Raw genomic sequence first — 24,824 nt, forward strand, 5'->3', positions numbered from 1 at the left:
ACCAGCCCGCTCGGACCACAGTCAGACCGCGCCGCTCACCCCCCTTGCGCCCTGCGCGCCACCTCCGCGAGCCGTCCGCGCACACATCGCCCGCGCGCCTGCGCTCACGCGCCCACGGCGCACGCCTGCCCCTCCCGCGGCCGGCCGCCCGAACCGCGCTCCATCCCTGGGCCGCCCGCGCTCTGGCCGCCAGCGCCCCTCCTGGGCCCGTTCCGCCCGGCGCCTGCCTGCCCGCGCGTGCGCCCGCGCCGCAGCCGCCGCTGCCAGCCGCCCGCACGGGCCGTCCTCGCTCCGCGTGGGCCGCAGCCGCCAGCGCCCTGCCGCCGCATGCCCGTGCTCGCCTGCGCCTGGGGCCGCGCCCTGCGCAGCGCCTCTTGCCGTGGGCCGCCGCCCCGCCCGGGCCTGCGCCGCCCCTGTGCGCCTGCTGCGCGCACACGCCGCTCGTGTGGGCCGCAGCCGCGCGCGCGCTCCCCCGCTCTAGCGCTGCCGCCTGCGCGCGCTGCCCTAGCGCCGGCCGCTGCTTGGGCTGCTGCTGCTGCTTGCCTGACTTGGTGCCGTGTGGAGAAGAAAAACAGAGGCAGGGAAAAGGAGCACCATCTGGTGGAGGAAGAAGAGAGGAGACGCTAGGGAACAGATAAGGCAGAGGGAGTGGATGAGGATTGGGATGGTGCTGCCAGTGAGAGGAGGAAAGAAGGAGACAGCAGGAAGAAGATAAGGCGCCAGTGATAAGAAAACAGAGGAGAAAAGGGGAATGGATTTCCCCAAGGACCTATGCGTAAATACAGAAAACTGCAAGGGCCTTTCTGTAAAATAAAATTTCCCGTTGATTTAAAACCCAAATGAAGAAATGCCCAAAACGAAAGTTGGAGAGTTTTTCAAGCTCTACAACATTGCTTTAGGGCTCAACTTTAAAAACTCAAAATTTATATTTTACGCATGAAGTTTTGAACAAAAGTCGGATTTGAATTGCTTTTGTCCTAAAAGTGTAATTTTATAAAATTCAGGACCTAAATGCAAGTATTTATGACACGTCATAATGACGGGATAGACTCGTCATAATGGTTGGATAGACATGTCATGATGACTTGCATTTTTTACACTTTAGTCCTGAGTAAATTTGAAAGTTACTTTTGTAAATCAAACATTTGCATAAAAGGACTTGCACTTTTATAAAATTATATAAATACCCTTATTTTTACCATTTTACCCTAACTTTTTACCCACTTCAACATATGCATTTCAAATGCAACTTTTGGGTAAATAAATATATATATATATTTTTTATTTTGAAGACATAAAGTAAGAAAATATGTTTCACTTATTTTGAAATTACCCTAATCCACTTACATTTGCAAAAACAACCCTAGTTTTTCTGTAATTACAAAAATACCCTTTTTACTTGCACTTTAAATTTTCAAAAGCTTCACACAAACATACGCAAGCTTTACACTAACAAGCACATACTTCACACTAACAAATATATCTAATTTACAAATACATGAACTGTCACACCAGCGCCGCCGCCGCCGGTGCTCTGGCCGCCGCGCCATGGCCTTGCCTTGGCCGCGCACAAGCTCATCCTTCCTTTCCCCCTTTGCTCTTGACGGCGACCGAGACGATGGCGCCGCCGCGGGCCTCCTCGCCAGCGAGTGCGCTCGCCTGTACGTGAGCGCGCCGCCGTCGAGTGGGCCCGAGGTGGCTAGCTGGCCCGCGCGCGACGGCACGGTGGCGAGGTAAGTCTCCTTTCTTGCCCGGTTAGGGTTAGGGTTTAGCACGGGGTGCTTGGGTTCTTTCACCCCGAAAGGGGCTCAATCATTCTGTTCTTGCCTTCTTGCGAGTTGATACAAAATCCTCTCCTTCTAATTGTTGTGCAATGTTCTTACCCGAGCCTAACTACACTTAGTTAGGCCTACTGATACCATTGCTAATACTTAGAGATCGACTAAGTGCTAGATGGCTTGGTGATTAGCTAAATAAAGATGGTACTTAGGACTAACCGAGAGTGAAACAGAAAGAGGGAGAGAGAGAGAGATATATGTCGTACCTTCGGTCGATGAGCCGGATTCGCCATTGTTGGCCATGGTGGAGATGAAACCGAGCCGGAGTCGAGGCCGAGGATGGGATTGCGGCGGCGATGCGGTACGGAGGCGGTGGTGCTTCCCATCGCTTCAGCGCCCCTTAGATCGGATTGGGATAGGGTTTTTGGTGGGGCTACAGGCAACGCGGTGAACCTCGTTCCTTTTATTTTGACGCTGCGTGACGGGGCCCACATGCCATTGGCTTGGCTGTGCGTCCCCGATCAGGACGCGTAACGGACTCCGGATCAGGCGTTGGACCGATCCGGGATGAGATCAAACTAACACCTGCAACCTGAAATTTCTGCGAGTCCAATCCAAAAGCAGTTCATTTTTACTTTCTGCTTGCATGAACAGTGAAGAGGCAGGCCACCGAATTCAGTTGCACGCTGGGGCCTGCCAAGAGCTACTACCTACTAACAAATCAATACCAGTCTGAAGGAGCATCAAAGCCAAACGGTTCTTCCTCGATCGATCACCGCCTCCCCATAATTCAGCAGCTGGTAGTGCTAGGTGCTAATGAATTCCGCCGGTGGCACATTTAGGTAGACCTTCCAGAGGCGTATTATGTGTCACAATCATTATCGAACATGGCTACATGTCCCCCCAACAACATCTCTCCCTCTCTCCATGTATTTATATGGAGCGCCCGGCCGCGAGCCACCGGCGGTAGTGGCAGCACAATCCACAGCTCAGCAGCGTCACCTCCCATGGCAATGGCTTCTTGCTCCTCCTCCAGTTGCCGCAGAGGGCAGCTCGCCGCCGGGGTCGTCGTCGGCATTGCGCTCCTCGTCCTCCTCGCCGGCACTGCCGACGCGTACCCGGGCGGCGGCGGGGACCTGAGGTACCAGTTCCTGTCGCAGCAGAACGCGGCGCGGGCGTCGATGGGCCTGGCGCCGCTGGTGTGGGACGAGCGCGTGGCGGCGTACGCGCGGTGGTACGCGCAGTCCCGGCGCGGTGACTGCGCGCTGGTGCACTCGTCGGGGCCCTACGGCGAGAACCTCTTCTGGGGCAGCGGCACCGGGTGGGCGCCGGCGCAGGCCGTGGGCGCCTGGCTCTCGGAGCGCCCCCGCTACGACTACTGGAGCAACAGCTGCTACGGCGGCATGTGCGGCCACTACACGCAGATCATGTGGCGCAACACCCGCCGGGTGGGGTGCGCCATGGTCACCTGCTACAACGGCCGGGGCACCTTCATCACCTGCAACTACGACCCGCCGGGCAACTACGTCGGCGTGCGCCCGTACTGAGCTGCAGCCACTGGCCGGCCGTCCGGCCGGCCGCCGGTGATCACCTACTACCTCTCCCCATGCTACTATCGCCTTAATCCAACAAGGCTCCGAGCTAGCTGGTTGGCTACATTGCTGGCCGGCATGTCGCAGCAGCCTGTCTCTTGCTGGCCCACCATTAATTTGTTGTCACTACATTGATCGAGATGCTACAAGTGTACAAAAACGCATCATTATTGTTACGGTGCTACTACTACTATTTACCTTCTTCTTTTCCCCTGCCAATATACTATCTAAATATAGTTTGAGATATTTTTTATGAAAATAGTTTTGAGGTTATTGGTAGGACCCCGGGAAATTGCAACAAAATTGAGTTGTCAAACAGAACGAGAACCTCTTTTCCCCTTCTTGGACACTGCATTTCAGTTGTGCTGTTGACCTCGCACCTTTGCATGCAGTTGCAAAAGGTGATCTTTGCGATGCTATTGCAAGCCAAGAATTACAGCGTTTGCAACCGCTGCTCCACCCTTTACTTGGGAGTTGGGACAACGATAAAGATCTCACTTTCTCGAGTTGCTTTTGGGTGATGCGATTCCATTCCTTGTTTTCCTGTAGCAGCTGCCTCTCTCCTGATTGGTGGGTGGTTGGGTTGGTTGGCATAGCAACTGCAGATCGAGCCGTGATTGAGGAGGAGGGGGGGGGGGGGGGGGGGGGGGGGGACGACTAACGAATGAGCTGTTAAATGAGCGCGCATGTGGCTCAGAGGCTGCTGGCGCAGTGGCGCTGGGCCTCCCTCCTCTGTCCTCTCCTGTGCTCTGGCCTCTGCGCCCTCTATGACCGTGCGCGCGTATGGGCAGTTGGAATCCGATGCGTGCGACGCGACGCCACCGAACTCGCCTTTAATGGCCACGGCGGCGTGTGGTTGCGGTTGCAACTTGCAGCTCGTCCATCCGTCGCCATGGCCGCCGATTGGCAGCAGCGCCGCCCGGATGCGGCGAGCGAGCAAGTGGCCGCCCCGTCGCACGCGGGTAAACCACGGCCCGGCCGTGCGCTTGGACAGAGCAGAGCTGCGTGCGCACGCGACAGGTGGTCCAACAATTATACCGCGAGTCCGTGGCGCCGGCGAGCTGTGTCGAACGTCCCGGAATCTTTAGCATCACCGCGCGCGGCGTCACGAGCCGCGGCGGGTGTTCGTTCGTGTCCATGGCACGCGGCGCCACATGCTCGTGTCCGATCTTGAAGCTGGGAGAGAGAAAGAGAGGGATCGTAGCGCCATTTAACACGCGCTGCGTTGCGGTTGCAATTTGCAAGGCTGTGCGTCAGACGCTGCCGTCAAGCAAGCCTGAAGGAATCCCTAGAGTTCTTGGGAGCGGTCAAATGTCCAATTACACACACAGGGCGGTTGCGGGAGTCGATGTGCGCTGGGATACGGGTTCGTCGTGTGTCAGATTGTCAACAGTGACGACAGGGTACTAGCTGGGTCAGCGTGTGCGGGTTTGACAATTGGCGGAAGGAAGAACGCGGTGTGCTCTTGCAAGTCGCTTCTCCCACCCCAGGCACTGTTGGAACATGCGCCATTCAAGGAGTACTATATAATTTGATTGTTGGATCGGACAGGCTCCCCCCCCCCCCCCTCCCTTTTCAGATGGGAGGGTTTTGTTTTGTTCTCCAGTGCTGCTGACACAGGCATGGTTTGCCCGTATACGCCTGCATGTTCAGGTCAGAGTCAGACCCGAATACTACAATACAAGAAAGAGTACGTGCCTCTGCTAGTGCTGGGCGACATACGGACCCAGCGGCACAAGACCATCCCCTCATAATAAAGCACCCCGCCGCCCATTCCAGCGCAAATGACTCCATCTCCTGGTATTAAACATGGTGAGCTCTGAACTCCTGCTGCGACAATGTGCTTGTGTTACGGAACAATATGTTCTTCCCATGTGCCCTTACAAACCACTTGCTGCCTGAGAGCGCTCGTTTGATTCTGGCTCTCGCATTGTCACGCTCATCAGCTCGTGTACGTTCAGGCAGATGCACGCTGCAGCCTGCAGGCCTGCAGCGGCAGCGGATTTGACAGCACGCGTGCTGGCAGAACACGACGAGGAAGCCTGTGCGATGCGATCTGTTCCGGCATTGGCTAGCCGGGAACTGGCAGCGCGTGCTACGTGCGATCAGGTCACCTGATCGACTATAAATAAAGGTTGCGTAGATACAAACAGCTGATGGCCAAGGTGATGCGCAAGGATATTCGTATTCCACCGGTTGGTTTGTCGTTGCAGAGGCACGCAGCCGATCAGATGTTCAGAACAGCAGGCTACGGGGCGCGACCGCGTAGTTACGTTCCGCTGAAAAACTCGGTTCTGTGTGAGCCTACGAAACCTCCATGATCGGCTGCCTGATAACGGGTCTTGCTGTACTAATCTGTCAAGGGTTTTCTCTCTCAGACCCTGACTGAAGGTGATTTTTTTTTAGCAAATGACTGAAGGTGATGAGTCCCTTTCAAAAAACAAAAAAAGAAGGTGATGGGTCGGACATCTTGGGCTTTTCACCTGTCGGGATTGTCACGGCCCGGTTACCACTGGGCGCAAGTCCACATCAGAGGCCTTTTCTCTACGTCGGCCCAACACTGGGCCCTGACGAGACGCGATGGCGGCCAAGGTAGAAAATTTCGCTAAGGGTGCGTTTGGTTCAGCTATGAGCTGTGAAAAGCTGCTGTGAGAAAACTGCTGTGAAAAAGCTGAACGCCGTTTGGTTCGACCTGCTATGAAACTGTGAATTGATGTAAAATGTCCGTAATGCCCCTGAGACCCTGATATGTTGTTTATATGTAAAATGAGCGTAATGATGTAAACTTTGCATTGGCGACATGTTTTTCACGAAATTATATTATATATATAAATAAGTGCATTGTTAATTTTAAAAGAGTTATCAGCTACATAGCAATCTCATGTTCCCCTTGCATTTTGTATCGAAGCAGCTATCCTATCACAAATTATGTTCATAGTAACTTCATTCTCTCCCTCTATCTCACGACCATCATCTTGAGTTTGTTCCTCAACATTTGATGCTCCTGGCATATACTCCTCATCTGCGTCACATCTCTCAAACTCCTTATCACGCAACTGACTATCACGAATGAAATTGTGTAGCGCAAAACAAACTATAATGATCTCTTTCTGCCGGTCAGCTGAGAAACTCGGTATAGCTTTCAATATGCGCCATTTTTTGCTTGAGAACTCTAAATGCTCGCTCAATGATATTGCGGGGAGAGGAGTGCAAAAATTTGAATAACTCATGCTTTCCTTGCGGTGGACATCCACGACGATGACGAAATTCTGATATATGGTACGTAGTCCCCTTAAAAGGTGCAAGGTATCCAGTTCGATTTGAATAACCGGAGTCAACGAGATAGTATTTATCTGAAAATGAAAAATAAGTTAACATTGTAAAAAATGATGATCAAAGTGTATAAGGGATAATTTACCTTTAGGAGATACAGGAAATGAAGGAAAGTTTGCCAATGATGATCAAAGTGTATAAGGAAAGTTCGTCATGTGCGGAACCCGCCCATCCAGCAACCACAAATATGAACCTCATATCAAAGTCACATATGGCAAGTATATTTTGTGATGTATATCCATGATGACAAGTGTAGTTAATTACCTCATCAACCGGAACAATAACCGGAATATATGATCCATCTATTGCACCAATAGCACCCTTGAAATGAGGCTAGAAACAAGGTTCTTTCAACTTCTCATGTTCATTGCTAAATGTTGGATCCTTCAGTTTTATGTTGTGTTTTGCTAATTTAAGTAAACACTTCAATACCTCCTTAAATTTCATATGAACTGTCCATGTTGACCGGACAAAACGGCTTTCAGCTTGGGAAAATGACTGAGGCCCTCTAACAATCCATAAGAACATTGCTAATGATTATATTGATGTAACATTTCTAGAGGATTTCAAACCATATGAAGACACCAATAAATCATGAAGAGCCATAAAAACCTCTGTACTCATCCGAAACATCTTGTAAAAGTATCTTGGACGCTTGAAACACTTCATGACCCAATCATAACCAGATTCCGGATCTTCTTTTGCTCTATATTCAGCTGGTTCCAATACAAATCTGGTTCCACCATACATAACAAATCTGGTTCCAACATACATAACAAAACTGGTTCCAAGATAAAAAACAACACTGGTTCCAACATACAAGACAATTGTTCGAACATACGAGAACGTTAGCAAATACATGGTTCAAACACAAGAGAAATTGATCTATGTGGCCTTCTTTATCTCGTGCTCCCTCTCAATCAAATCAAACCTTCCTTCGTTTGTTTCAAGCGCATCAAAAAACTCTCTAAACTCAGGCTTCATGATTAATAAGTGAGCTGTGTGCATCAAAACAGTTTTTTCTTGAGTCCCACAATCCTTCACTATTCTCATAGCTTCAGTAATAGTTGGAACACGGCTGGATTGCGGAGGAGCCGATGATGCTTCAAGACTTGATCCAATTTTATCAGCTGCACTTTCAATCCTCATGCATGTGTTCTTGTACATCCGGAAAAATGGACTCTTCTCCTCCTTCTCTTCAATCGGACTAGACAATTGTTTGCGCTTCTTTTCTGCTGGTTTTGGTTTCTCAATGGGAGTAATCTCCACTAGTTCCTCATCACTCAAGTCATTTGAAGAAATATCTCCCGGACATGATGCGGAAGCACCGGTGACATGCACCTTCTCAAACAGCAGATGTAAATCATCAAGGTACTTCGGCCCCCGCTTTCGAAACTTGACATGGACACACTTGATACCTCTCTCTGGGTTGTTGCATCACTGTAAAATAAATTTAGCAAGGTTAGGAACGAAATATAACAAAGGCAAATAGAATTCCCTTCAAAAAACAAAACTTAACTCACCGCAAGATGTTCATCCCACCACGTGCTAGAACACTCAACAGTTTGATTCGCATCATCCCATCCAAGCCCAGTGGCAATATTTTTCAGTTCCATGAATACGGTGTAATCTTTTTTCATGTTGTCCAATTTATTCTTCAATTGTGACCTCACTAGTTTCAACCCGGTTCTTGCAAGAAGTTTATCCTTAAGGTTCTTCCAACCAGTTCTAGTGAAACAACCATTTGGTCTATTCCCAAGAATAAGCTCCTCCTTGCAAATATCAATGAAGTGCTTCAAAGTGGCATTATCCCACACCGCCTTTTCACCCATCACTAATGTGAGGATTGCAATCAACTATTTTTTCATTCACAAGCAATCGATGTATTAATCCAAATGTTAAGAAAATAGAAATAAACTGGTGACTATGGTACTTTATAAATTTAAAAAGCAAAGACATCTGAAGAATAGACTGATTGGTTTGCGACTCTGCGGTGTCATGCAAAATTGTGAAAGATGAAAGACAGTGTATGACACGAACATACAAAAAATCAAAGGTCATGTAAAACAGACATGATCCTTCCAATTTTCACCCAAGAAAGATGAAAGATCAAAATGCACAGTCAATTTTGTTGCAGTCAATGTCATAGCATGCATAGAAAAGGAATGCCCTATGTCTGTGTTTTAAATATGAAAAAAAATACAATTATGTATCCCATGCTGGCTACAACACATTGTGTATTCAAACAAAAAACAAAGGTTAGGGTACAAGAACAAACACTGCAAGTTCATACAGCCATTATAGTGGGTGATTTCATCAGCATACAACCATTTCAAGCGTAGAGCAACACTAATCACCAGATCGACACAACTAGCAATACATGGTACTACCACTACTACCACATCAAATGTTCCAATTCATCAATACATTTCGACCACAACAACCCACAATAAGCAAAACTTGAAAGGCAGTGCACGGCAATCCAGTGTAATCTAATAGCACTTCAATAACAATACGGAATATAGTAACCAAATTTACAATTACATAACTAAAAAGGTCCCATATACAAATGGATGCATCAATTATTCAATTAATCACTCAATTTCTGAATTCAAAAGTGAAATCGAGATGCAATCATGAAATGGAATGAGAGAGAAAGCAGTACACACAAGAGGGAATGGTGCTGTCTGCTGGGGCTGGTGCCCGTGCCCCCTGCAGCTCGCGTCGGGGCGGCCGGGCGGGAGGCCACGGGTGCGGGCCGGTGCGGGGCTGCGGGAGTCAAAGGCGAAGGCGCACGCGAAGGCGCGGGCGCGGGCGCCGGGGGGTCGGGGGCACGGGCGACGGGGGGTCGGGGGCGGGGGGGGGGGGGGGTCGGGGGCGCGGGCGCCGGGGGGCTGGGGCGCGGGCGCCGGGGGGTCGGCGGCGCGGGCGCCGGAGGTGGAAGGTGGCCAGAGTTGGGAGCCCACCGGCGAACCCTAGGTGGAAGGCGGCGTCCGGCGTGGATAGGGGAAGCCGCTCGCGAAGGGAGTCGGGACTTGGGAGAGGAACAAAATAGAAGAGGCCGAACCGGTACCCAACTTGGCGGTGGCATTCGATTGTAATTTTGGGGCAAACGCGAAAATAAGCTGGGACGAGGCAGCTGCGGGAGTTGTACGCGAGAACGTAGCCGCATTGGAAAAAGCAGGTCGCGCGTCGGGATCCTTTGGTTCAGCTTCGACGTTCAAAACGCAAAGGCTCCAGGAAAAAGTCGAACCAAACGCAGTCTAAATGTCGCGCGGTAACGAGTTGCTGCGGGAGCCGTTAGCGTTGCTGATTGACCGGAAAAGCGGCTGAAACATTTGGGGACACGCGTGGGCACCCGGCCAATCCCTTCGCGGTGCGTGGCAGCGGTTGGTTGCAGCCGCCACAGAAGTGCCGGATCCCGCGTGCATGGATCGGAGCGAAGCAATCCAGGCAACTTTGCAGGCTCGTGACCGCGAGGGAAGAAGCATCTAGAACCGCCATGCATCGTCACGGGTGTCCTTCTGTCCGGTACTAAGAACCAAATGACCAGATGCCCCATCTAATCTAACAAACAAACCTAATTGTGAACGGGTACTAGTTGTTGGTCGTCATCGATGAAGTGCTGAGCAGTGACGACGGCCTCACCGTGCTAATAATGCCTTGCCAATGTACAGCGCAGGGACGGTTTCTTCCAACTTTATTTCTAACAACAAATCCAGCACACGCATTTCTGTCGGTTTTCGTACCAAAAAAAACCTGCATTAGCGCCATAAAACAAAACCGAACCACGATCCAAAATCCAGGTCGTCCTTTTTGTCAACTCAAGACGACAAAAGCCACGCGAATATCAAGTTAGCACCTACCGCCACTCGCCGGCTCACGGGTGGCAGCGACAAGCGAATGAGTGATCCCCCATTGGCCACTGGCTGGCCCACTGCCGACGCTTAAATCACGAGCCCTACGACACCACGCACGCAGCTACCCACCAACAGGAAAGCAAAGCATGAGGCGGCCACGCGCGGCCCTGCTCCTCTGCCTGCAGCTCCTCGCGATCGGGGCAGAGAGCTCCTCCTCCCGGGAAGCTCCGGCGTCGTACGCCGCCGCCAGCCGCCAGGGCCACCCGCCGGCGTACGCGCGCAACGCGACGGTGTACGGCGTCTCGGCGGCGCTGTGCCCGGGGTGCGCCGCGTGGGCGGAGTCCCTGGAGTTCCTCTACTACCACAACCTGGTGCGGCTGGCGCGGTGGGAGCTGCCGCTGGCGTGGTCGCCGCGGATGGAGTCGTACGCGCGGTGGTGGGCGGCGCAGCGCCGCGGGGACTGCGCGCTGCGGCACTCGTTCCCGGAGGGCCAGTTCGCGCTCGGGGAGAACATCTTCTGGGGCGGCGCCGGCGGGGTATGGCGCCCCGGGGACGCCGTGCAGGACTGGGCCGCAGAGGGAGTGGACTACTCGTACGCCGCCAACGCGTGCTCGCCGGGGCGGGAGTGCGGCCACTACACGCAGATCGTGTGGCGGGACACCACCTCCGTCGGGTGCGCCAGGGTGGTGTGCGACGACGGCGGCGTGTTCATGACCTGCAACTACTACCCGCCCGGCAACGTCGTCGGCCAGAGGCCCTACTGATTACATAGTAGAAGCTACTACTACTAGGCTCAGGAATCATCATCTGTGCAGTTGGGCTCGTGACCAGGCGTCAGAGTCGGACTCGTGTGTAAATAAATATTCAGGCTTCGTTGGGTGAAATGATGCAGATCAGTGAAGTGCTATACTGCTTCACTAGAATTTGTCTCCCTAAACCATGACTTTCTTTGGATGCTTTCTATGTCAGAATAAAATGCGATGTCTGCAGTGCTTTACTGCCGCTCGTCCCTTCATAAATTGGTGATTTTGTGATTAGTCAACTCTGGCGACATCGTAAGCAGAAAACAGGGTACAAGATGGATTGCTTGCAAATTTCTGGGCTGCAGTTGGGCCTAGTTTAAAAGCCCATACGAAAGAACCGAAAAGTGATCTTCTAGGCCAGTCGATCGATTTAGGGCTTTTGGGAACTTATGAACAAACTTCGTAAATTTTGAACTAATTCTGTTGTTCGTGTAAATGACTGTGGATTATTCCTGCTTACAGATATATTTGTTTTTGAAAACACGGTAGAGCCGCAATAATTTTTTTTTTGCGTTGGTTGTAACTAATCACACACCAGCGGCAACGGAATTCCTTTTACCTACAACGATTGCAATAAAGATAACAACGTTGGGCCAGCCTGCTTGTTCAGCACTACTATTCCTATGGGGATATACCACAAACTCACTCCTAATGACACGCACGCGCATGATACCGGGTTGTGGGATGGTGGATCTTAAAGAATAGCACCGTTTTTTAGAATAATTTTAGAAAATACGAGCACCCGCACTGAGTCTCATTCAGTGGACACATTTCACTTAATTCCTACATATATTATTTGTGACCTCTTTTGTGAAAATTTAGCTCGCTTCAGTTGAAAACGCCTGTAGAGTTATGACATCGATGTGCGTGTTTCGTTAGTTTCAAGTCAGCGTAAAACATGCACGGTACGCCTTTCTTAAAGCAAAATAGAAATTGAAGAGTAATTGAAATTGAACAAAGTAAGCTAATAAAGATAATGTAAGTTGAGATACGAGGAGACAGATTTGATACTCATCATGAGATCATGCCATGAACAAAACAAACGAGGACAAACCTATAAGCTCGTTTCACTCTCAGGGCATACATCATCTTTCTGAACTCCCAACAAATAATTAGCTAGGTATAAGAGGAAATGTAGAACAGCTCAAAGCATGATTAGGAACGATGGTATAGTGGCACCATGGATGCATTCAGATCAGAATGGCTTCTGGCCCATGATGTTGCCCTGCGGCTCGTAGAGGCACGCCATGAGCGTCTCCCCGGATGCGCACTCGACGGTGGTGCAGCCGAACTCCTTGCTCCCCCGCCACACCATCTGCGTGTAGCGGCCGCAGCCCTTGCCGTCGGCGCAGGTGTTGGAGCCATAGTCGAAGTGCTGCTCCTCCTCGGCCCACGCGGCGACGGCGTCGCTGGGCAGCCAGGTGGTGCCCGCGATGCCCAGGAACACGTTGATCCCCGGCGCGGGCGAGGCGGCCGCGCAGTTGTCCTTGAACTGGGCGGCCCACGCCGCCGCCCGGTCGGAGAGCTCTTGCGTGTACTTGAGCGGCCGCACGTTGTTCTTGGCGCGGAGGTGCGCGTGGGGCACGTCGAAGTCCTGCCCCAGGCAGGTCTGCAGCAGCCGGCGAGGCGCGGCCGCGGAGCCCGGGGAGGAGGCCAGCAGGACGACGCCGACCATGAGGAGGCAGCACGAGAGCCTGCCGGTTCTTGAGGTGCACTCCATGGCGAAGACCAGTGTTCGTTCCCCGGCTAGAGCTAGCTAGCTATAGAGTAGTCTAGCAGTGTAAGAAATGACGACGATGCCAATGGCTTCTTCCTGCTGGCCGTTATATACTTGAGCATTGCCGACAAATAAGAAATTCACCACTGGTATATATATTATCTTTGTTAAATATTTACAAGTTACCATTAGCATATGCATCCAGTGCAGTGGTAGATCGATGGATGGATCCACGGATCGATGGAGGAGAATCATGTCATGTGATTGCATTGGGGCTCGTGCACGTACATTGAGGCCGCGTCCTCCTCCTGCAGCTCGCGATGGAGGGGCAGGCGCGCAGGGCGTCGGTGTCCTCGTTTGACCTGCGATTTCATAATGGAGCCGGGCAGTGTACGAACATTCTTAAATGTTTCCCTCGCCTCCATTGGTCGGTTCGACACCTTGGGCAAATCTATGGCGTCCGGGTCAGAGGATGCCGGCCTAGGACGACGATGGATCGGAGCCTCGTCAGTTTGCATTGCAGCTGATGAAGTAAACGCATTGAAAAGGCCGGAAGGGGTTTGGGTTGCGATTCGTTCGGTGTAGTTTAATGGTTTGTGTGCAGCGGTTTTGCGCGAACAGGAGTACTGAGGAAATCTTTCTAATTTGAAGTACTAAATGAAATCTATTTATAAAACTTTTTACATGGATGGGCTGTAAATCGCGAGACGAATCTAATGAACATACTTAATCCATATTTTGCAACAGTGATGCTACAGTAACCATCCGCAAATTATTGTTTAATCATGGATTAATATTCATTATTAGATTCGTCTCGCGATTTACAACCCATCTGTGCAAAAAGTTTTATAAATAGACTTCATTTAGTACTTCAAATTGGTAAGATTTTTTTGTAAAAAGTTTTTTTTACGTTTACACGCAACGAACTAAACAGGCCCTGACATGATAGGAACACACATGAATTCATGTGGCTCCGGCGCTCTGCGTGCGTGCCTGACTAGCTCGACCGCATCTAGGATCAAGGGACTCGTCGTCAGTCGGTGCCTGCACTGCGTGCGTGGAAGCTTCGTTTGCTGCAGTTCTCTCATGCCACTGGTTGGTCGAGAGATTAAACAAACTTCTGCAGAGTACGGTAGCAAAATTTCCTGAGGAGCATAGAAATAACGTCAGAAATGCTTCCAATAACACTGCAGACTGTGTGCGTGGAGTGCTTAGGAATGTCAGTCGATAGATTTGGCCCGTCAATAGGAAGCTGAAGGCCCAATAACAGTGCAGGACAACCTGGTCTTGTTGGGCCTCCCACAGTCTCTTGATGGCAGTTTTTTCTTTTGAGGGTCTTGTTGATGGTGATGGCAGTTAATAAAAAAAAGGGAACTGCTATTGGGCCTTCAGCTCCCAGTACAAATTAACGGTCCATTTTTTTTGAATAAAGGACTGCATGTCTGCATGTCAAGAATGAGATGGATTAATTTGCAAGTTGCAAACGTGCAGCCAAGGACTGAATTCGAATTCTCCATGCGGAAATATCTGGTGAATATGAGAAAGTACTGGCCTCCCCCAGCCTGGAACAAACTTGAAGATGAGTGGAATTTTTCATTCTTTTAAGAAATATATAAGCACAATCTTGCGGAAGATTCGCAACAATCAAACACCTTTTTGGCAAATGTTTTCTTTTACCGAACAATGGTTAATGGAACAAATGTTTTCTTTTCACCGGAGCTTCAACTTCTTTTTTCGAATATGGAACGAGAAATGGTTAATGACTCAAAATGGAACCTCATCGGTGCATTCATTGACCATTGTTGTATATATGTACTTCCTCCATCCTGCATTGTAGTAATTCTAGAACATATTAAAGGAGAGAAAAAAGATACATGTCTCTTAATTTACTGGCTATAATTGAAGTTGTTTCTAAAATTAAGTGGGGAGAAAGGAATATTAAAGATAAGTATGCAGCTAAGAGTCAAGAAAAATTAAATAATTTCTTTTAGTACTTATCCAAAATGCCGAGAATGTCTTATCATATGCCTTAGAGGATGGAGGGAGTATGGTGATATAAATGGTTCTATTAGAAAATTATTTTATGTCTGCTTAGGGGACATTTAACTAGGACCGCTCGATATTAGACATACGAGTCCGCACGCCAATCACTGTCGTTGATTTTTTTTCCTTAAAGCAACGGCTCATCTCTCAAGCAATTCCAGAACCGTCCGACGTGGACCCGCAACCAACCGGGAAATGCCCGCGTCTTCCAGATTCCACACTTCCGCCGCGTGCTCCCTCGCCTCCGCCTCCTCCCGTTCCCCTCCTCCTCGCCGCCGCCAGGCCGCCTCCCTCATGGGGCAGTCGCCGAGCGTGCCCCCGGGGTGCAGCCGCAGCCGGAGCAGCTCGCGGTGGCAGCAGCCCGGACTCGGGCTCGACCTTGGGTTCCTGTTCGGCCGCAAGCCGCGGCCTGGGGACGAGAGGCTGGACCTCGCGAACTGGATGAGGTGCTTCCTGTCGCAGCATCTGCCGCCTCCGTCCGCGGAAGCTGAGGCGGAGGCCGAGGGGAAGGCCGCTGGGAGCTGCGAGGAAGAGGAGGTCGGTGGCGAAGAGGCAGACCACCTCGTCGTCATGGTAAACGGGCTGTACGGGAGGTGCGAACGCGATGGTTGCACTGCTTGTTGTGACTTTTGACCTCTTGTGTATTCTAATTTTGGTGGTTTGAGTTTTGACCAGTTCGGCAGACTGGAAGTTTGCAGCGGAGCAGTTCGCGAAGAGGTTGCCGGGGAAAGTCTTTGTGCATCGTGAGTGTTCATACTCTGTACTAGTTTCGCACTTCGATTTGAAATGGAATGTGTTATCCCAAAGGGCGGAGGTTCAAACATAGAAATCTGAAGTCACATTAAATTTTGCAGGTGTATGTCAGTGTAATTTTAAAAGCAACCGCTAAGAAAATCAACACTAATTAGAATAGGATTGAGCTGCTTAGAACCACAGCTTGAAATTAATAAAGCAGTACATTGACAGTCTGACATGATGCAACTGGGAGTGATGTGCAGCGCAGTCTAGTTTACTAGTAGTTACAATTCTGTGATGTCATCTCATGCAGTCATGCTATCCAGTTAGTTTCCCATATCAAGTGTGTTCCAAACTTCCACTGCACCCTTAACTAGCTAACCATTGACCTTACTAGTTCAGAACAGTCTCATGTGTGCTATTGTAAGAGTATTTGTCTTAAAACTTTCTTTATTGCAGGTAGTCAGAGCAATCATTCAAAATTAACATATGACGGAATTGATTTGATGGGTGAAAGGCTAGCTGAGGAGGTACAACCAAATAGTAATCCCGTTAAATGAAGCTTTTCATCTTGTAATTCATTCATTTTCGTGTTATATGCCAATTCACAGATTAGTATATGCTTTAGTTTAGTGAAGGTGACAGTAAATTTTAGAATTAACTAGAAGGGTACTAGATGAAGCAAATATCTATCATGCAGGTTCGACAAGTTGTTCAGAGAAGAAGAAACTTGAGGAAGATATCTTTTGTTGCTCATTCGCTTGGTGGTTTAGTAACAAGATATGCAATTGGAAAACTTTATGAACCCACCATCAATGAAACCTCTTCTCTTGATGCTGATAAGCTTACTGATGAACAAAAAATACCTGGTGCTGGTAAAATAGCTGGTTTAGAACCAATCAATTTTATCACATCTGCTACACCACACTTGGGCTCAAGATGGAATAAACAAGTAAGTTTCATGGTTATTTACTTATGTGCAGTTGTGAATGCCTGATACATTCTTGTTCTATCTTATTATTAGTGTTTTTTGTCACCCCACGTCCCCACCTAAGTCCCATACTCCCATGAGCTTCCTGATATTCTGAACTTTGTCTATCATATTAACTTTTAGCCCTGAATCCCAACTTACTTGGGACTAAAAAGTTATTTTGTTGCTGTATTATTTGTTGTATTCTTATACCTGAATACTTAACTTTTCTCCTCTAGTTATTTTTTCACTGCGGTTCAATACCAAAACAGTATCTGTACTAAGACCCTGATTCCTTTTTATATCTGTGTTTTTCGTCAGCTTCCCTATCTTTTCGGCGTCCCACTTTTAGAGAGAATTGCTGCCGGTACTGCACATTTTATAGTTGGGAGAACTGGTAAACATTTATTCCTTACTGATAGGGATGATGGGAAGCCTCCACTTCTAGTTCGGATGGTTGAAGACTGTGATGACGGGAAATTCATGTATTGATCCAGTAACTGTCCCAAGTGACATCAGTCTGGCTACTTCATACACTGGCTTCAAACATCTTTATCACTCTGTTACTGTATGCAGGTCTGCTTTGCGCTCTTTTAAGCGTCGGGTTGCCTATGCTAATGTAACATATGATCGTATCCTACTGATGCTATAGATTTTCTATTTTCTGCATCAAATTATGGGTTGAATGTCAAATATATCTGTTTGGTCGTGCCCTTGACTTATGCAAAAGATATAGTTGGTTGGAGAACATCGTCAATTCGGCGTCAGCATGAATTGCCAAAAGTAAACCAGCACTCCTAGTTACTAAGAAGAAATGGAAGTCTTCCTGTGCTTTACCACTCATATTTTTATAATGTGGTCTTCTGTTTCCCAGCTTAAGTTATCAGCAAACGATGAAAAGTATCCTCATGTTATTAATGTCGACAAAGGAAATTCAGAGGATTGTCAACAAGAGGAGTCCGTAGAAGCTTCGCTGGCAGATAGCTTAGAAGGTAATAGTGCTAGATTTGCACAATTGCAGGTCCGGGCTTTTGCTCTCTTTTTTTCTGAAGACTGGTTAGAGGTGACTGTAGGAGTTGCAGGAAGCTGAAATGCTGCTGCGTGGTAGCTGTTAAATGATAAGCTTATCTAATCTGAAATTACTGATGTGAGTAGGATGTGCACTGCACATGTTTTGAAACTAGAAATTTTTAAGCAGTGGGTTTTCTGCTAGCTATGTATTAAGAGATCTATTTTACAGAGAGGATGATCCGAGGCCTTACACAAGTGAGCTGGGAACGTGTGGATGTATGCTTTCATAAGAGCTGGCTAAGATACAACGCCCATCATAACATCCAGGTAAGATTTGATCACTATTGGAAGAAACTTCTCAATTATTCTAGTACAGTTGGACCTGCATTCGTGTGTTTAACGAACTGTGGATTTATATTACAACTAGTGCACCAATTGGGAATTGAACTACTAAGCATGCAGCATTTTACTTGTTGGGCAGATGAGGAAGAATCTTATGCACCATTCTTATTATTGTTGTACCTGATCAGTAGTCGTGGCCTATGGGCCTTCCTGTCAATATATGCGATGTTTCCTTTTTCGATACTAATAGACATGACTTCCCTGCGTTATCTGATGAGTTAATGTGCATGATTTACCTGATACTCCATAAAACTAGAAGTCGTAGAGGCGTTCCAGGGACAGGGAAGTCTGAGCATTTTTTTTGTTTATAATTGGTGCAGGTTAGGATTCATCCAGTTAATTCGGATGGAGAAGATGTCATATACCATACGGTAGACAATTTTCTAGTCTAGATGGCTAAGACTAGCTTCCTCGATAGCTCTTTCTGATGAGTTCTTCATGAGAGGGTCCGGTGAGTAACTCAAATCTTGATAGTTGATTGATATCAGTGGATCAACATGTACTCAGGCATACTGTCAGGTGATTAGAGTGTGTGACCTGATTTATTGCTGACTGCGGACAATGTATAAAGTTTTAGTAATGTAAATGTTAGCTTTATATATCAAAATTCCTGTAAATATGCATTCTAAAAGGTTGGTCAAAATTTGGAGGTTGTAACAATGTAAATTTTCTGATTGCTCTCTAAAAGAATCTCTCCTTTTTGTGCCAGTCTGCTTTATAGTCATTCTGCTTCAAAGCACCTGATTGAAGTTGTGCCATCCTCAAGTGATGGTTTCCGAGGGACTGACAAAGTGATCTAATTTGAGATCCTTATCATTTTTCTGTTTAACTTTAATCCCACCTGCTTTGCAGAAAATGGAAGGGGAGAACCGGTGGTTACCCGTTAAATCAGCTGGATTCCCCAAAACGAACATATGATTAACATTCCGAAGCCGCTCTAATTATAGTCAATGGGGGTCAGAGAACAGAAGTGAAAGCCTAAAAGAGATGCCCCAAAATCCTTTTCTGAGCACAACCCCTCCCCGTGACCTTTGAGGGGATGATGAATAGCCGACATCAGAATTGTAGGAGGTTAGCCCAGAAAGCATACCAGACCAATAGAATCTATCAATCCAAATAGCGCACTGCATACATCAGAGCAGGAGAAAGCCATAGTAGAAGAAGCTTGATCAGGGGATGGGCAAGTACAGCGACGGGAAGGACGGCGAGACCGGCGGCAGCTACCCGCTGGTGGCGGTGTGCATCGACAAGGACAAGAACAGCCAGAACGCGCTCAAGTACGCCACCGAGACGCTCGCCCACAAGGGCCAGACCATCGTCCTTGTCCATGTCAACACCAAGGGCACCTCAGGCAAGCATCCGTACCGCCTCTCGGACAGTTTAATTTTCCTCGTCGGCGGCGACTGACGGCGGCGTGCGTGCAGGAGGGGTGGAGGACGCCGCCGGATACAAGCAGCCGACGGACCCGCAGATGAAGGACCTCTTCCTCCCGTTCCGCTGCTTCTGCACCCGGAAAGACGTACGTATGCACACCTCGAACGTAACACGGCCGGTGCGATTTCACGAGGTCTGGCTGGTAGTATAACACGTGCTTGGATGCAGATCCAGTGCAAGGACGTGGTGCTGGACGACCACGACGTGGCCAAGTCGATCGTCGAGTTCGCCGCGCACGCCGCCATCGAGAAGCTCGTCGTCGGCGCCACCGCCAGGGGCGGCTTCGTCAGGTGAGCAATGGTCCCGTGTTTGTCGATGTCCACGCGTCCAGCGCGCACTGTATTCCTCATCAGGCATTGACGTCTCTGAACGACGAGCAATCCCTTTCTGTTTGGATCGGTTTGTGAAGGTTCAAGGCGGAAATCTCCAGCACCATCTCCAAGACGGCGCCGGACTTCTGCACCGTGTACGTCGTCACCAAGGGCGGCAAGGTGAACTCGGTCCGGCAGGCCATCCGCCAGGCGCCGGCCGTCTCGCCGCTGCGGACCATGATCCAGGGCCCCAAGCCCGATCAGGTGCACGCGCCCGCTGCCGCGGCCGCGCAGAAATGGACGACGCCGCCTCCATCGAGAGGTTTGTCTTGTTTGCAGCACTGCCACTCACCTATAACATGATCGCACTGTACAATACTACAATGCGTTACCCAAAATTCGGTCCAAATTCTGGCAGGTGATGTTGCCGCGACACCGATGATGCAAGACAATCCCATCATGTAAGTTTCGCCGTCCACTCTCTCGCGATCTCCGGCGACGACATGTTTTGCTGACGACCTCGATGGCTGCTTGTGCGGGGACAGGTCGCCGTTCGCGAGGTCGACAGGAGTGGGCGCGGGGTCGGCGCGGAAGCCGTTCCCGGAGTTCTCGCTGCCGGAGTCGTCGGACATATCGTTCATCGGCTCCGCGCCCCGCCGGAGCACAGAGCGGTACCCACCGTGCCCGCCGCGGCTGTCGAGCGGGTCGGAGGGCCTCGACCAGCACAGCTTCGAGGCGCGCACGCCCAGCCGGTGGGGCGACTCCTTCGGCAACGACAGCACGGCGCACTCCCAGACCAGCACCTCCTCGTGGTGCTCCCAGCCAACGGTACGATCAAATCAAACCGTACCCCACCAGACGGAACAGAATCACTTTTGTGACATGCATGATGCGATGCAGGACGACATGGAGGCGGAGATGAAGCGGCTGCGGCTGGAGCTGAAGCAGACCATGGACATGTACAGCACGGCGTGCAAGGAGGCGCTGAGCGCCAAGCAGAAGGCGATGGAGCTGCAGCGCTGGAAGGTGGAGGAGGAGCAGCGGTCGCACGAGACGCGGCTGACGGAGGAGTCGGCCATGGCGCTGATCGAGCAGGAGAAGGCCAAGGCGAGGGCTGCCATCGAGGCGGCCGAGGCGGCGCAGCGGCTGGCGGACCTGGAGGCGCAGAAGCGGATCGGCGCGGAGATGAAGGCGCTCAAGGAGGCCGAGGAGCGGCTCCGCTCCATGGGCGGCGGGGCGCGCGAGTCCGTCCGGTACCGCAAGTACACCATCCGGGAGATCGAGCTGGGCACCGACCACTTCAACGACGCCCGCAAGGTGGGGGAGGGCGGGTACGGCCCCGTGTACAAGGGCCACCTGGACCACACGCCGGTGGCCATCAAGGTGCTCCGCCCGGACGCGGCACAGGGGCGGTCGCAGTTCCAGCAGGAGGTGGAGGTGCTGAGCTGCATCCGCCACCCCAACATGGTGCTCCTCCTGGGCGCCTGCCCCGAGTACGGGTGCCTGGTGTACGAGTACATGGCCAACGGCAGCCTGGACGACTGCCTGTTCCGGCGCGGCGGCGGGGGGCCGGTGATCCCGTGGCAGCACCGGTTCCGCATCGCGGCGGAGATCGCGACGGGCCTGCTGTTCCTGCACCAGACCAAGCCGGAGCCGCTGGTGCACCGCGACCTCAAGCCCGGCAACATCCTCCTGGACCGCAACTACGTGAGCAAGATCAGCGACGTCGGGCTGGCGCGCCTGGTGCCGCCGTCCGTGGCCGACTCCGTGACGCAGTGCCACATGACCTCCGCCGCCGGCACCTTCTGCTACATCGACCCGGAGTACCAGCAGACGGGGATGCTGGGCGTCAAGTCGGACGTGTACTCGCTGGGCGTGATGCTGCTGCAGATCGTGACGGCGCGGCCGCCCATGGGCCTCACGCACCACGTCGGGCGCGCCCTGGAGCGCGGCACCTTCGCCGACCTGCTCGACCCGGCCGTCCACGACTGGCCCATGGAGGAGGCGCACCGATTCGCCGAGGTCTCGCTCCGGTGCTGCGAGCTCCGGCGCAAGGACCGGCCCGACCTCGCCACCATCGTGCTCCCGGAGCTCAACCGGCTCCGCGCCCTCGGCGAGGACAACATGGAGTACTGCGACCCCATGAGCGGACGCGGCGGCATGCACAGCTCCTCCGCCTTCCACAGCGGGCCCTACTCGAATCCACGACACGTAACGCCCGTTCCTCCCTCCTTTCGGTATCGTTGACGCTGGTGGTGATGCATCCTTTGCCTTGCCTTCCCTCATATCAAACAAATCCACGTGCAGGATGGGGTGAGTGATCCATCGCTAGGGAGGCCGCACCAGCAGCACAGCTCGAACGGGAGCCAGGCCGCCATGCCGACACGAAGGCTCAACTACAATTGAGAGAGAGAGAGAGATCGTGATCGCATTCGCACTCGAGTAACCAACCGATCGCCAAGGAGCAGTGCGAAACTGGTCACTGAAGATTGATTAGCTGAACTGGATGTTCTCCTGGTCTGAGTAGACTGTAGAGTGTGGCTGCTGCAAACCGACGCAGCTGGCAGAAGCAGAGCACCATGGCAATGCCAATTGCCAATTGTGCGCTCCTGGCAGCAAGGTGCAGTACTATCTAGATTCTTGAAAAGTTGTGTTACCTCTGTAAACAGCCCTGAAATTTCAAAGACAAATTGGATACCGACGGTTTCTCCCAAAAGCCATTTTGAAATTCGCATCGCGTGATGTGTACGGCTGGTTCACCGGTGGCAGGCCACTGGAACGAAGAATTTGGATTTCCGCTTCGTTCCTTCGTCCGGTCCAAGTCACGGCACGGGACAGGACATTCCCTCTGCCTGACGCTGAACCGGCAACACGTTTCGCGCAACGTGACGCGTCCTGGAACCTGTCGGTTCTCGAGATGTCAGAGCAAAAGTTGGTGTCGTGCTCGTGTCGCCGCGGCCGTTTCCAGGCTTTGTCCAGGATACTTGTAGCACGTGGAATTGACGTACCCTGTACCCGACAGGCGTTGCCGTTGTTGCCCTTGTCCATGCCAGAACCACCGCCGGCCTTGTCTGAAACTCTGAACCCTGAAGCAGACGCGTAGAGAGCTGAACAAGCAACAGGTCGGCGCTGTCACAGCTGATGCAACCTTGGTTGCAGCCCAGATCTCAAACCAGCTCCTCGAATCGAAGAAAAAAACTAGCCACAGCAGCAGCATAGTTAATGACCCACCAGGATCAGTTACTAACAGCCTAACACCATCACCAGGCATGCTGAATGCATCGACGAGACGGCGACTCGACGGTCACCTCACGCAGGGGCAGGAGCAGGTGCAGGATCGATGTACCTGCGGAGGTCGGCAAAAGCCCAGACGCGGACGCGACCCCTGCCGGCCGGCCGGCCAATCGCCGAGAACCTATGCTCGGAAGATTGCCGAGGTCACACGGCTGGCCTGGTAACTCTGGGTGCCGGGAGAAGGGAGACATGTGTCATCATGGTTCGGAGCGGGCCAAAGATACTGCACCCTTCGTGCCTGGCACGTTGGTGAACGATCAGTCCAATTCTTGTTTGATGTGTTGGGCCGTGTAACCCGGCGGCTGCGGTAGCCGGTAGGAGGCCTAGGCTAGCGGACACGGGCATGGCTTCATGTGAGTGAGGTCGAGGGAGGCTGGTCCCCCGGCCTGGCGGCCCGTGTCATGTCTCACAGCCAGTCACCAGTTCACCACGCCCTGCCCGTGCACCGGCGCAGCCGAAACGCATCGATAGAGTGCGTCGCCAGAGAGCACGCGAGATGCAACTGGTTGCAATCGTCTTCCATTGCGCCTGTAAATACGGTGCACGGCCGGCGCCGATGAGGACGTTGCCTAGTTAGCTCCTGCACGAAGCCTCGGAACGAAGATGCCTAGGGATCCGATGCGCGGCGCGGCGGGCGAAGCCGGGGCTCCAGATCCCAAACGCCCATTGGTTTACACTAGTACCACTACAACTCTGAACTCCCAACAGAGCAACATGCTGTGCAAAAAAAAAATGTACAGTGTCACCAACCGGAGTTTGCAGGGCCACAGGATCAAAATGCTTTTGCCTTTTCTTTCAAAAAAAAAGCTTTTGCCGAGCAGATGAGATCTCCTCAAGATTTTTTTTTTGAAAGAAAGCTCTCCTCAAGATTTTTAAACCACATTCGTGAGATGAGACAAGGAACGGGGTGCTGCTCCTCAGACCTCGCCTCGAAGCTCAAGCACCCAAAGGGCCAAGAACCCCTCTGCAAAAGCGCAAGCAAGATCCTATTGATTCCTACCCAAAACCAGAAGGAATCCTGCGCCCCTCACTTTGACTCCGTCCATCTCTGCAGCTAGGCCCGCAGCCCCCCTAACAATCGACAATCCCCATAAGGCCATGAGCGCAGCCAACACGCACCAATGGCGATACGGCATTCGTGTCAGGAATCAGACGAGCAGGCTGCTGCGGCTGCGGCTGCGACGTCGCCTACTACCAGTAGATCCTACTGTAGATACGGTGACGCCGGCGATGGATCCTCGATCCGTCGCCTCGCTCCTCGCCGAGCCGAAACTTCCAAACAGTGGCAGGGTCTACGCGACAGTCTACGACGCTTCTTCCTCCCAGAGTCCCACTGTTCCTCCCCATAGATCGACGCACCCCCGTCAGGTACCTTTCGCTTCCTCAGAAGAATCCTCCGCTCTCACGCTTCCTTTTCCTGCCCTCTTCCGCTCTTCCTTTCCTTCGGAGTTGCTCGTTCTCCTCTCTCTCGCTCTCTCTCCAATCAGCGACTCAGCGTGCGCCCAGGTCAGGATCACACGATCTCGGGGTATGGCCTTGGC

General features: G+C 51.4%; 5 protein-coding genes and 1 pseudogene across 7 annotated transcripts; 4 read left to right on the forward strand and 2 right to left on the reverse strand.

Annotated features, from left to right (window-relative positions):
• The first annotated feature begins 2,756 nt into the window (after positions 1–2,756).
• Positions 2,757–3,643, forward strand: LOC112882215 (pathogenesis-related protein PR-1-like). Its single transcript, XM_025947216.1, has one exon. The coding sequence runs from the start codon at positions 2,786–2,788 to the stop codon at positions 3,323–3,325; it is 540 nt and encodes a 179-aa protein (XP_025803001.1). The 5' UTR covers positions 2,757–2,785; the 3' UTR covers positions 3,326–3,643.
• Positions 3,644–7,848: 4,205 nt separating this feature from the next.
• Positions 7,849–8,539, reverse strand: LOC112882196 (annotated as a pseudogene).
• Positions 8,540–10,709: 2,170 nt separating this feature from the next.
• LOC112899052 (pathogenesis-related protein PRB1-3-like) lies at positions 10,710–11,495 on the forward strand. Its single transcript, XM_025967383.1, has one exon. The coding sequence runs from the start codon at positions 10,710–10,712 to the stop codon at positions 11,325–11,327; it is 618 nt and encodes a 205-aa protein (XP_025823168.1). The 3' UTR covers positions 11,328–11,495.
• An 852-nt stretch (positions 11,496–12,347) lies between these two features.
• Positions 12,348–13,149, reverse strand: LOC112882220 (pathogenesis-related protein PRB1-3-like). Its single transcript, XM_025947230.1, has one exon. The coding sequence runs from the start codon at positions 13,084–13,086 to the stop codon at positions 12,562–12,564; it is 525 nt and encodes a 174-aa protein (XP_025803015.1). The 5' UTR covers positions 13,087–13,149; the 3' UTR covers positions 12,348–12,561.
• Positions 13,150–15,298: 2,149 nt separating this feature from the next.
• LOC112882181 (putative lipase C4A8.10) lies at positions 15,299–19,234 on the forward strand. 3 transcript variants are annotated; one of them, XR_003226618.1, is made up of 11 exons: positions 15,299–15,719; positions 15,802–15,869; positions 16,321–16,391; positions 16,562–16,813; positions 17,153–17,316; positions 17,408–17,463; positions 17,562–17,614; positions 17,706–17,823; positions 18,072–18,169; positions 18,565–18,695; positions 19,097–19,234. XR_003226618.1 is itself a non-coding variant. In XM_025947177.1 (10 exons), the coding sequence occupies exons 1-10, from the start codon at positions 15,322–15,324 to the stop codon at positions 18,634–18,636; spliced, it is 1,350 nt and encodes a 449-aa protein (XP_025802962.1). In that variant the 5' UTR covers positions 15,299–15,321; the 3' UTR covers positions 18,637–18,901. The 3 variants fall into 3 exon arrangements, 1 of the variants encoding a protein (XP_025802962.1); XR_003226619.1 differs by lacking the exons at positions 18,565–18,695; positions 19,097–19,234 and adding an exon at positions 17,905–17,978; XM_025947177.1 differs by lacking the exon at positions 19,097–19,234 and having other exon boundaries at positions 18,565–18,901.
• Positions 19,235–19,382: 148 nt separating this feature from the next.
• LOC112882173 (U-box domain-containing protein 52-like) lies at positions 19,383–22,697 on the forward strand. Its single transcript, XM_025947163.1, has 8 exons — positions 19,383–19,595; positions 19,669–19,763; positions 19,847–19,968; positions 20,088–20,311; positions 20,408–20,450; positions 20,535–20,817; positions 20,890–22,200; positions 22,297–22,697. Exons 1-8 carry the CDS (start codon positions 19,421–19,423, stop codon positions 22,393–22,395), a joined length of 2,352 nt encoding a protein of 783 aa, XP_025802948.1. The 5' UTR covers positions 19,383–19,420; the 3' UTR covers positions 22,396–22,697.
• The last annotated feature ends 2,127 nt before the right edge of the window (positions 22,698–24,824 follow it).

Source organism: Panicum hallii, chromosome 1 (assembly GCF_002211085.1).
Source record: "Panicum hallii strain FIL2 chromosome 1, PHallii_v3.1, whole genome shotgun sequence".
NCBI lineage: Eukaryota > Viridiplantae > Streptophyta > Magnoliopsida > Poales > Poaceae > Panicum > Panicum hallii.